Source organism: Portunus trituberculatus, chromosome 44 (assembly GCF_017591435.1).
Source record: "Portunus trituberculatus isolate SZX2019 chromosome 44, ASM1759143v1, whole genome shotgun sequence".
Taxonomy (NCBI): domain Eukaryota; kingdom Metazoa; phylum Arthropoda; class Malacostraca; order Decapoda; family Portunidae; genus Portunus; species Portunus trituberculatus.
The window spans coordinates 665,001-675,911 of record NC_059298.1 but is presented as its reverse complement, the minus strand read 5'-3'; the positions used below and the strand labels follow the sequence as shown (position 1 = coordinate 675,911).

The following is a 10,911-nucleotide window of genomic DNA, read 5'->3' as shown; positions in this document are numbered from 1 at the left end:
TCTTTGTCTTTCGCTCGCTGTTGGACGCCACTCCCTTTGTTCTTCCTCACTGAGTCTTATTTCCTCCTTCGGCGGTTCCTTCATCGTCCTTCCTCACCTTCTTCCACTCATTTTTCAACTTACAACACCCTTGCACAAAACAATCTTTGAGTCCCCTTCACAGTTCATTCTCCCTAAGCTTACTTGCTCCATTATTTCTTTCTGCTTCACTCTTCTCGTTTATTCTATTTGTAGTTTCACATATTTTATCCTTCGTTCTTCACCAGCTCTCTCATCTACCATTCTTTGACTGCCTTATAAGTAATGACGTATATTCTAGTCACTCCATAAGATCCTTTTTTATTTATTTTTTTTTATTACGAGAAATCCATATACCGTTTGATGAGTCTTGAGCGTGTTCGATGATTTATAGTTTAAGGCATGACTCACAAACAATTTACGTAAGCAATCATTTCACGTAAATCACGGCAGTCATCCTCATCCCTCAAGCCACAGTCCACAGTCCCGCTGCCTCGATTGCCTACTTTTCTTGAATTTTGTTTTTCAGTATGTTTTCAGTTGAAGAATTCCAAAATGTTTGCAATTCTATCAGTTTTTTTCAAGAGGCAGTGTCGTTCCCAGGTAAGGCGATTTAGTTGCTCCCTTATTGCTCTCTTAACTTGGTAAGTCTCAATAGTTATCTCTTACAGAATTCCGTTTTCTTTTATGATTAATATTTCTTCACCTCTAGATGTGCGTCTTTATGATAGTAAGTTTCTAAGGCAGTTAGTCTCTCTAGCTCTTGGTACTTCATTTCATGCCTCCTTTTTTGGCAGTGCCTTGCTGGTGTGGAAGATGGTTACTGTTCTTTCTGCGATACCTGTTGGTTACGGTTTTAATATTTTTCACAGACTTTTCTTAATGTCTTATCTATTCTTATGCTGTCAATCGAATGCTATATTTCTGAAACGACAACACTTTCGGCAAGAATTCCATAACCTCTGGTGAGTTAATAAACAATGAAGCAAAATATTCCGTTTTTTCACCACGGACTTGCATGATGATCTTCACCATCCCAGACTCATTTTCAGCCATCAACTACTTACAGTTAACAAGAAAAGTATATTATTTCCATAACACTCAAATAAACTCTATTACTCTGACTATTCTCGGGTTGTCTTCCAACAATATACTCCATAAATGGAATTTCATATCCTAACTCCTGCTCAGTCAGTTTCTATGAAGTGAGACGTTCTGTATCGCGTGTTTGTTTTTCTTCCTTGCCTCACATGCTGGCTCTGTGCAGGGGCCTTGTCTCGCCATATAAGGGGTACGCCCCATGGGGGGCTGGTGGAGGAGTTCACTGACACAACACTTCTAAATACGTAGATAAAGGCTCTTCGTCTCATCTTCCTCCTTCTCTAACTGACTACCTTCACTCTCTCATGCTACCGTAGTGATGCTTCTCTTAATTACTATCTTCTGCCGCTGGGTTCATGGTTACTGCCTCTTACACTTGCTAACTGCTACCTGCCTGATGCTCGACTCTCGGCTCCGCTGCACAACATTTTCTATTCACTTTCTTGGGTTGCCTTTATCTTACTGATGCAAAATTTAATCATCACTACATTTTTTCTTCAAAATTTCAATATCAAACATCACTTTCTTTTTTTTTTTTTTACTTCTTCACCCTCCTGGAAGATTCACACCTATGTGAGGACATAACAGGAACTAACAGACTTTGTTAATTTCATCACATACGTTATTAGTTCTTTTACAAATAACGAATCTGCGTAAAGAAAAGTTTGGATCTAGACTGATAAAGAAATAAATGAATAAGATGAACGACAAACAAATATCAGCCTACCGAAACAGCGGCGTGGTGTAGTCCTGGCCCTGTTGACAGAGGCCTTGTGGCGTTGTCTTGTTCCTTGTTGGTTCCTACACTGCCACCACCAAACAGGACAGGCGACGGTGGGATGGTGAGGATGAGCTGCGCCTCTCGTGATCGCTTCATCTTGATCAAGCACCCCACGCATCACCGCTTCATGACGCTTCTGCACCGCAACACACACACACACACACACACATCCCACGCACGTCTATCTCTGCCCCTGAGGAAAGGAGTCAACAGCAAAGTGAAATGATGTTGAGACAAATCAGGAGGAATTCTGTATGAGCTTTAAACATTATTGATTGTGACAGAAAAGAAATAATAAATAGCATTCCGTGTGTGTGTGTGTGTGTGTGTGTGTGTGTGTGTGTGTGTGTGTGTGTGTGTGTGTGTGTGTGTGTGTGTGTGTGTGTGTACGTGTGTGTGTGTGTGTGTTGATTTATTTTATGACTTGAAGGTAAAATCAGGCATATCCTTATCCTGAGAAGACACTGTCATTAGTATAGATCGACAGTAAACCTATATGAAAATCTTCAAAAGACAATAAAAGACAATACACAAAAAAAAACCATCTACTGCACCTCCAAGATGCGTGAGTTGCTACTGGACAATTAAACATACTAACACTATGAGAGTGAAGCAAAGCAGAGAGGTGGCTGCAATGATTCTAGACAAGACACAAAGAGAGATGAATTGATAGAAAGATAATGAGCTAAACAAATGTGCAGGTATATAGAAAGAACAGACGATATACGTGAAGACACAAAACAAAAGGACACCGAAATGAAACAAAGCAGTCATGTAGAACTGGAAGAGATTGAAAAAGGAGGTGGTCAATGGTAAGACTAAGGATGACAATAACTCTTGACTCCACCCTTCTTAGCAACTTTATGACTTATAAACAACCACGCAGCAGCAAACCTAGCGCAGCCCTCGTCTGAAGCGCCCTATTAACCTCTTCAGTACTGGGGCGCATTTTTACCTGAGTTTTGCGTGTGATTAGATTATTTTATTGATATTAGGAAAAGGTCTATGGAGGTCACAAGATTAATGGCCAGAGTCTTCACTATTCTAATCCCCACTTAAGTTTCTGAAGGTGTATAGAATCACCAAATAGTAACCAGAATGAATATAGAAATGCGTCATAGTACAGATAGGGTTAAAACAGTGAACGAGGAGCCTACCAAAGTTGCCTAAGCACACAAAGAATAGGTACAAATATGGGTCTAAGATATTGGTGATAAAGTATGTTTAGTGGAATGCTATAAGAAACTTTACCATTTTTTTTTATTTGACACGTAACCATAATTACTGTCCACTGTGCTACATATTCTTTGGTTCTGTAGACATCTTCAACCATTGTACTATCTGGAAACTGCAACATCTATTTTCTTTTATTCTTTTCTTTCTTGCAGATGTTTAGAATTATTCCCCGCGTTGTTTTACTGGTGTGGACTGGTGCATACCGCAGTGAAAGGGTTAAGGCAGCACCTGTGAATTCCAGTTTCATTTCTACTAGGTGTTCAAGAATATCTACCTCAGGTCAAGGCTTTTCCTGAGTGTCGCTGAGGAAGGAAGGTGCTTAAATAATGCTGCTTTGAGTTACAGCCTTGATATTGATGTCGTATCAACATTAACGGAGGATCATGATAACTATGCAACATTTGTTTTGATCTTTATATAAACATGACTACAGTAAGTTTCCGGGGAATGCTACAGAAACGCAAAGCACGCATTAGTATACTAGTGAACATATGAATGGTCATGATATCTCAAGATCCTAAAGTACAATTACTTCACCTGTTTTACTTTAATAAAAGAAAGTATACGACTTCATACACTAAATACCATGATTTATAAAACTTTTTCTTTCATCACAAGTCTTTATATCCATTCGTGACTGTACTTCAAACCTCCGCCAAACATTTAACATTATAAACACATCATTGGTGAAAACAGAACGTCGAAGATAAGTAATAAAGCAATGAGGAAATACATTTTTATGGTGCTGCTGAAATAAACAATAGGTAGAGATAGACAGGAGATGGTGGGGTGGCAGGAGGCGGCATGAAGGGCCAGGCGAGGAGGGCGTGGCGGGGTTACGGCGTGCAGGGGACACGGTGTGGGGCTGAACTGTCTTCAGGTTCATCACCATTAGAGTAGTGAAGGAATGATTTACGAGACTTACACACAAGCTTTACGGGCAACAGCCATGTACATTCACATCCTGACGGGTGGACTACGGGGAAGAAAACGCTCTTCCGCATAAGAAACAAAAACAAACAAATAAATAAAAGCAACACACCACTTATATTTTAAACTGACGCGGCACCTCCGGGAAGCCATCTTAAGGCTGTCACATATTTTTGCAAGAGACATTTCATTCCAGGCAGTGAAACATAACTTTAAAATTTGAGGAGTATCTAAATCAGTATTATATGCACACTTATTCCGACAAATACTTCCAACGTGACGCTCTCATCACAGATGTCTGTACGTAGTGAAGCTCTCAGCGAACCTTGTCTTTCATTGTGTGCAGCCTGGAACATAAGTCAGGCCAACATTCTCGGTATAGTTACATACATTCTTCTGATGTAAGGCTTTCTTGAGAGAGAAACATAATTTAGTTTTATGACGATCTGGTGAATTGACTGTGGTCATAACCAGCCGTCCAGAAAGCCAGACAGACAGACAGACACACATCGAAGTTACACCCACTCCAACTTGCGGCACACAAGTCGGTCAGTGTTGAAAACACACTAATGTAACAAGAGACGCTCTTCATGTTCCCAATATCATCCTTCAAGCACTTTCTTTTCCCTCAAAACTGCAAGTACTTCCGCACACACAGCACTGCCCTATCACGTGTTCCGATCCCATGACGCCGCCACGCCAACCCTCAACCTTCCCTTCTCAAAGTAAGGCACCTCATTCCTTCCTTATGGCACCCCTGCGGACCCTTCACTAGTAACAGGCCTCATCCTCTAGCTGCCTAGCATAATCTTCCTTCATACGTACCTACGCCTCCTCCCTTAGCCCCACCCCTGCCAACAACCATCATATTCCCTGCACAACTCCTGTCCGTCTCGCCCAACCCCGACCCGTCCGCCCCGCCCCACCCTGTCCCCAGCGGCGAGTGCCCTGGGTGGCTAGTGACTCCAGCGGGTCATTAGTGTCGACAAACTCCCTTAATTAGACCATAGAGAGATGTGTTTATGGGCGCCGCGCGGTGTGTGTCTGGCTGCGTGTGTGTTATTGATAGAGAGAGAGAGAGAGAGAGAGAGAGAGAGAGAGAGAGAGAGAGAGAGAGAGAGAGAGAGAGAGAGAGAGAGAGAGAGAGAGAGAGAGAGAGAGAGAGAGAGAGAGAGAGAGAGAGACGTTCTTTTAATTTAAGGTCTGCTCTCCCCTTACACACACGCACACGCACACGCGAACACACACACACACACACACACACACACACACACACACACACACACCAAGGCAACCAGAGGTAAACAAACCCCAGCGGTGGGTGATGTCGGGGGTAGGGTCGCGTACTGACGTCAGAGGTCACGTGATTGAGAGCAGATGGTGGTGGTGGTGGTGTGGTGGTGGTGGCCAGCAAGGATGTTATCCACAGAGGTGGTTGGGGAGGCAGTCTGTGTTGGCAGGGAGGAGGAAGCTAAATTTGTATACAAGAGATGGATGAGTTTATAATGGAGGAATGAAGGATGAAATACCTGACATTTCTTCTTTTTTACAGGTGGTAAGTATTTGACAGGTGAGGAAGGAGGGCAGATGATCGCAATGACAAGTATGTTATGTCAACATCACCAATGCAACATTCAGCTGGTAATTAAGATGTAACTAACTTGCCGACACAGGTGACTGTTGCTGCTGCTGGTGTTGCTACTGCTACTGCTGCTATTGTTGGCACGCAGTTATTCTTCACACGCACACACACACACACACACACACACACACACACACACACGAAAAAAAAAATCTGAACTTGCTTCTCTTCAGTGTTGATGTGCCGCCTGTTCTTCCTCAACTTTGGAGGCATCATCTCTCGCCTGTGCCTGCGGGAGATGTTGTGCGCACTTCTGCCATAGTGAACCTTACCTTATGTTCCTTGACAAATACCGTGCATCATTACTGCTACAGACATCTACGGTGGTGCTCCCATTCTACTAGTTAGTACTAAAACTTGGTCTACCACACAGACTTTTAGATCACATATTTTTCTCTGTAAATTTTGACATATATATGTGTGCAGCCGATGATGTGATCAACAAAACAATGTGCTGTTTTTTAAGATACACATCATTGGCTAGCCACATGCCCGATAAAGCCTCCACTACAAAGCATTCACGTGACCTGCTCTCGTATTACCGCCAGCCACGGAGCGCCAATACAGAGGACAGGTTTGTACAAATTGGTCATGATCATTATCTGTTCAAAACACGAACGCCTTGTTTACTTTGGTTTTATACAACTGATCTTTTAGAAAGCTGTCAGTCAGGTGAAATAAAAACAAATAGTATTCACATGTCTGCGTACTACACATTATCTTCCTAAAAACATGGGAACATACTGAAAGCAAATATTTGTGAGCGTCTCTCGCACTAATTCAGTGTTTACCTACATCCACAAGACATTGTTTTCTATATGTTTTCGCGTTTCTTCTTCTAATAATGCAACATCTATGATAGGTTTCCTTCCATTTAAAATATACTGTTCACTTCAATCGTTCCACTTATGAAGAGAAGGTAAGCGTGTGCGTTTGTAGTGGAGACTTATCGGCCACTGACTGATGAACACCAGACATCGTTCATCGCAGGTTTAGAAGTGAACACCAGTTACCAAAAAAAGTGTTTATTCTGTAGAAAAGCTTTGTACACTATAATGGAAGTAATTACATTATGTACACAGATGAGTAGACAAGACTGGGATAGGATGGGAGGAGGCGCCTCTCCGTCAGGCTCACCATCCGCCTCTCTCCCTTCCTCTTGCCATGGAGCGCTGTATCTCAGTGCTCCTTCATTCCTTCTCTTACCCAAGAATACCTTACAACTATTTTCTTGGTGGGGATTTGTGCAAATATATATATATATATATATATATATATATATATATATATATATATATATATATATATATATATATATATATATATATATATATATATAATGGACAGTCCCCAGAGGTGAGTGTCGTTGCCTCACCGCCGCGTCACTTCAAGACATTTTCACTCTCACTCATTCTTTGGTTTGCAAATATACGCGGTTTGTCGAAAATTTTCAGGTTTTCACTCGGCGGATAACACGACAGACCGCAAGTCGACTACAATAACTGATAAAATTCATTATTCAATAGACAGTCACATATATACACATATACAAATCTGTTCAGACAATAATTCTTGGCAGGACTTACTATTTCTGCGAAGACAATGTTCACGGAACAGATCACACGAGTCACGTCACTAAAAGCTGTGCACTGCATGCGTGTATTCACTCTATCTCCAGTTGAGGCTGCGCGATTCGCTGAGCTTCAAGTAGGAACTTTGGCTTCCAATTGTAAGACAATAAAATTTGCACAATTCTATTCAGTGTAGCAATGTTCCATGTATGAGGACCAGTGCATTGGGGCGGAGGGTCGCCAGGCCACATAGCACCTGCCTGGACAAGGCCGGACCGAAGCGATGTAGGGACGACCAATGACTGAACCAAGAAGTAAACGCCAACTAATGGGCAAAGTGCAGTTTGTTTCACCTCTGCACGGCTGACCTTCCCTCGCAGCGACGTGACCAGTTTCAAAAGCTAGACCACCTCAATTTACTGGAGACGCTCCTTCACACTACTCCATCGGTCCCGAAGGTCACAACGCCGGGCAGACGTCCATGGCAGCACGGATGCTGAACGCCGATTACTACTGCTCAGAATCACCGCTGGCACGCGGCGACCAGCAGCACAGGGTCTCTCTCTATATTCAGAAACACAACTCCGTGCAATCAGGGGCAGCTCTCCGTCTTGTTACTGCCACACTAACACCCAACGGCCGGCGGTGTACATGTGTTGCGCTCTGCCCGGGTACATGGACCACCACCCCAGCCACCCTTTCACCACCGCCCCAGGAAAGGTCGCGGGCATCTTATATGTTGGAGACTTGCCCGCAGGGCTCTTGAACGGGCGGAACCACGCTGTACAAGTTGACATGGGTGTGGGCAGGGCGAGCAAAGCTCAAGAGTGAGGGGACAGGAGGAGCTGGGGGGGCAAGAGTAAACACCGGGCCGTGGTGTGGGTGTGTGGAGGCAGGGAAACCAGACTCACTTTCAGTCAGCTTGTGGCTCTTGACCACCAGCGATTCATCAAGAGTGAGGTCCGCCAAGGTACGATTCCAAGCACCCCATTTGGAGGAGGCAGCAGTGGTGGTGTGTCCCGCGCCGGCAGCAGCACGAGCTCGGCGCCACACCAGCCCCACCACCAACAGTAGCGCCGCCAGCACTCCTGCCCCTATCCCCAGCAGTACTTCCAAGGACATGGGGGGCTTCGCCTTATGGACCAGCGGCAGTGTGGGCATGAGCTTGTTCTTCCTGGCGTGGGCGGCGAGGGTAATATTGTGAGTGTCAAGAGTAAGGTGGGCGGAACGAAGGGGCTGACCAAGAGGGCCTGTCATCACCTCCACCTGAACCTGGTATACCGTCTCAGGCCACAAGGTAAGATCCACTTCGGGAAGATCAGTGTACAGGTGTCCCTTCAGTCCACCGCCCTCCACCTCCCACGTCACCAGGTAGTCGGCGCCGCGAGGGCTCAGTGGAGGCCACCACACCCTCGCTGCCACCAGCCCTGAAGACTCCACCTCCGCTTCGTGCAGCAAAGGCCACGCCTCCTCGCCGTCACCAACATCAATGCCATTAGACTCAGTGCGATCACGAGTAGCCTGTGTCAAGGGCATGCCGAGGGCTGGCTTCATGGCGCCTTTAGGATGTGCAGGCGGGGCATAAGGCGTGATGATGACTGACAGCACGCCCGATTCCGCTACGGCAACAAGCTTCATGTCTGATCCACTGCTGAGGTCTTCCAGGGAGGCGCCGAAGTCAGCTGTCTGAAGGCGTAAGTCCCAGGCTTTACCAGGCGAACGGGTGAAGAGGGCGAAGACCACGTGCTCCCGAGGGGAATGGCGACCCCAAGACAGCGACCACTGGGCGGCTGTCCCACTGAAGACGAGAGTGAGGCGGGAGTTGTGCTGGCTCAGCGGCACCACTTTCCTCGGGTGGGCGGCGTGGAAGGCGCAGGAGGCATCGCATCCCTTGTCCTGTACCACACATGGGTTAGTTTTTGCTACTGTACCTAACTACTACTACTTATTATAGACGTGACTAGACAAGTGATCGACCCTAACTACACAACATATATGACACTTAGGACACTAACGATGTACATCACTAAACTCGTACTCACACAGATGTCGTGTTGGCCGCAGGTCAGACTCCAGATGGGGAAGTTGGTGGCCAGCATCTCACACGCCTCCCAGCACTGTGGAAGAGGGGAAGGGATGATACACTCAGACAGGGAGAGAAGGGCTGGTGACGGACAGTCGGGGTTAGGGGAGGGTCACGCAAGAGAGGAGTACAGAGCGAGGAACACCAGGTGGCAGAACAATTTGTCTCCTTCCCGCTGCGAGGAGGGTGACGCTCAGGGTGCCAGTTACTACAATAACATCAAACCTGAATGACTAATCCCAACATGGACTGGCGATATAAAGTGTACATAACGTTCATGATCATCGGTGTGTTTTTTGTGTCTTGGAGATGGTGCTTACACAAACGTGTTTTCTTGACAGTAAGGGTATATGAAATGCCACTACATGACTCAACCACCGGGTGATAACTTTATGTTAAAGGAGAAAAGGTCGGATAGAAATATTCAATACAAGTAATTTATTAAATTTTTTTCTCTCTCTCTCTCTCTCTCTCTCTCTCTCTCTCTCTCTCTGGGAAATTATGCCAATTAGAACATTCTAAAATGTTCATACAATTCACGCGGTCCGCTAGCCGTCAATCGCAACATTCCTAACATTTGAAATTAAATTTACGAGACAAAACGGCAATATATCAACATTCTGTTTCCAAGTAGGCAAATAAAAAAAATGCTTACAGTCAAGTCTTGAGACAGACACACACACACACAAAAAAAAAAAAAAAAAAAAATCTGCAAAACTCCGGACGTGACTTCTTAGTTTCGGCGCCAGTCGTTTGCGTCAAGATCCTGAGAGTGTGCGGAGGCTCGGGCCCCACCAGACCTTCATTTGTTTCTCCCTATCTGGGCGGTGAGTGTGGTGGTCTTGTCAGGAGCAGCCTTAACACACGAGGAATCTTGGAGTTGAAAGCAGCGTGAAATACGGAGAGGCGAAGGTATTCCCTACACCCCTATCATCCCGCCATTGTGCTCCCGGGCTAATAGTCAATGCAAGTCGAGAGCAGCCTTTGTCCCTGCGTCTATAACCCCAGCGGTCTCTACCATACATGCCCAGCCACCCCTTGTCTCGCTCTTCTTTACGATGTATTCTCTTGGTTTTCGCCCATTCTCCCTATTCTCCTATGCCGGGCGATGGGTTTATATATCAACATAACTCCCAGCCCACAACCAGACAGAGGAGACAGAGGATCCCAGTCCCTTTCTGTGTGGTTTCTCCAATTGTCAATTTGGTCCAAAGAATTCACGTTCCTTAGCGCCGAAGAGAACTATAGAGGCCACAATGCGTCCACTCCTACACTCACTGATGTATAGTAATAAAGAAAGAGAAAAAAGAACATTATGCTTATTCATGCATGTTTGACCGCATCTTTATAGATTCTGGCTGGCACTAGACACAGATGAGTCCCTGCAACTGTACAAGACACCCACACGCACTGCACGGTCAGCGCCACACAGTCTCCAGGCGATATAAACCACCGCAGGCCGCTGTTCAGAAATGCAAAGTGGACAATATGCAACATGACTTTCGCTCCCATAAATCCGCGGCTAAAACAAATGCGCAGCGCGGGGCCA

At 45.3% G+C, this 10,911-nt stretch overlaps 1 protein-coding gene across 3 annotated transcripts in view; it reads right to left on the bottom strand.

Annotated features, from left to right (window-relative positions):
• Nucleotides 1-6,717: 6,717 nt before the first annotated feature.
• The window catches only part of LOC123518625, a 316,215-nt gene continuing 312,021 nt past the window's right edge, over nt 6,718-10,911 (bottom strand). For all 3 annotated transcript variants that reach the window (XM_045279535.1, XM_045279533.1, XM_045279532.1), the window contains 2 exons: nt 9,322-9,396; nt 6,718-9,175 (listed from right to left, as the gene is read on the bottom strand). In XM_045279535.1, the coding sequence (XP_045135470.1) occupies nt 8,012-9,175; nt 9,322-9,378 (1,221 nt within the window). In that variant the 5' untranslated portion in view covers nt 9,379-9,396 and the 3' untranslated portion in view covers nt 6,718-8,011. The remainder of the gene's footprint in view (nt 9,176-9,321; nt 9,397-10,911) is intronic.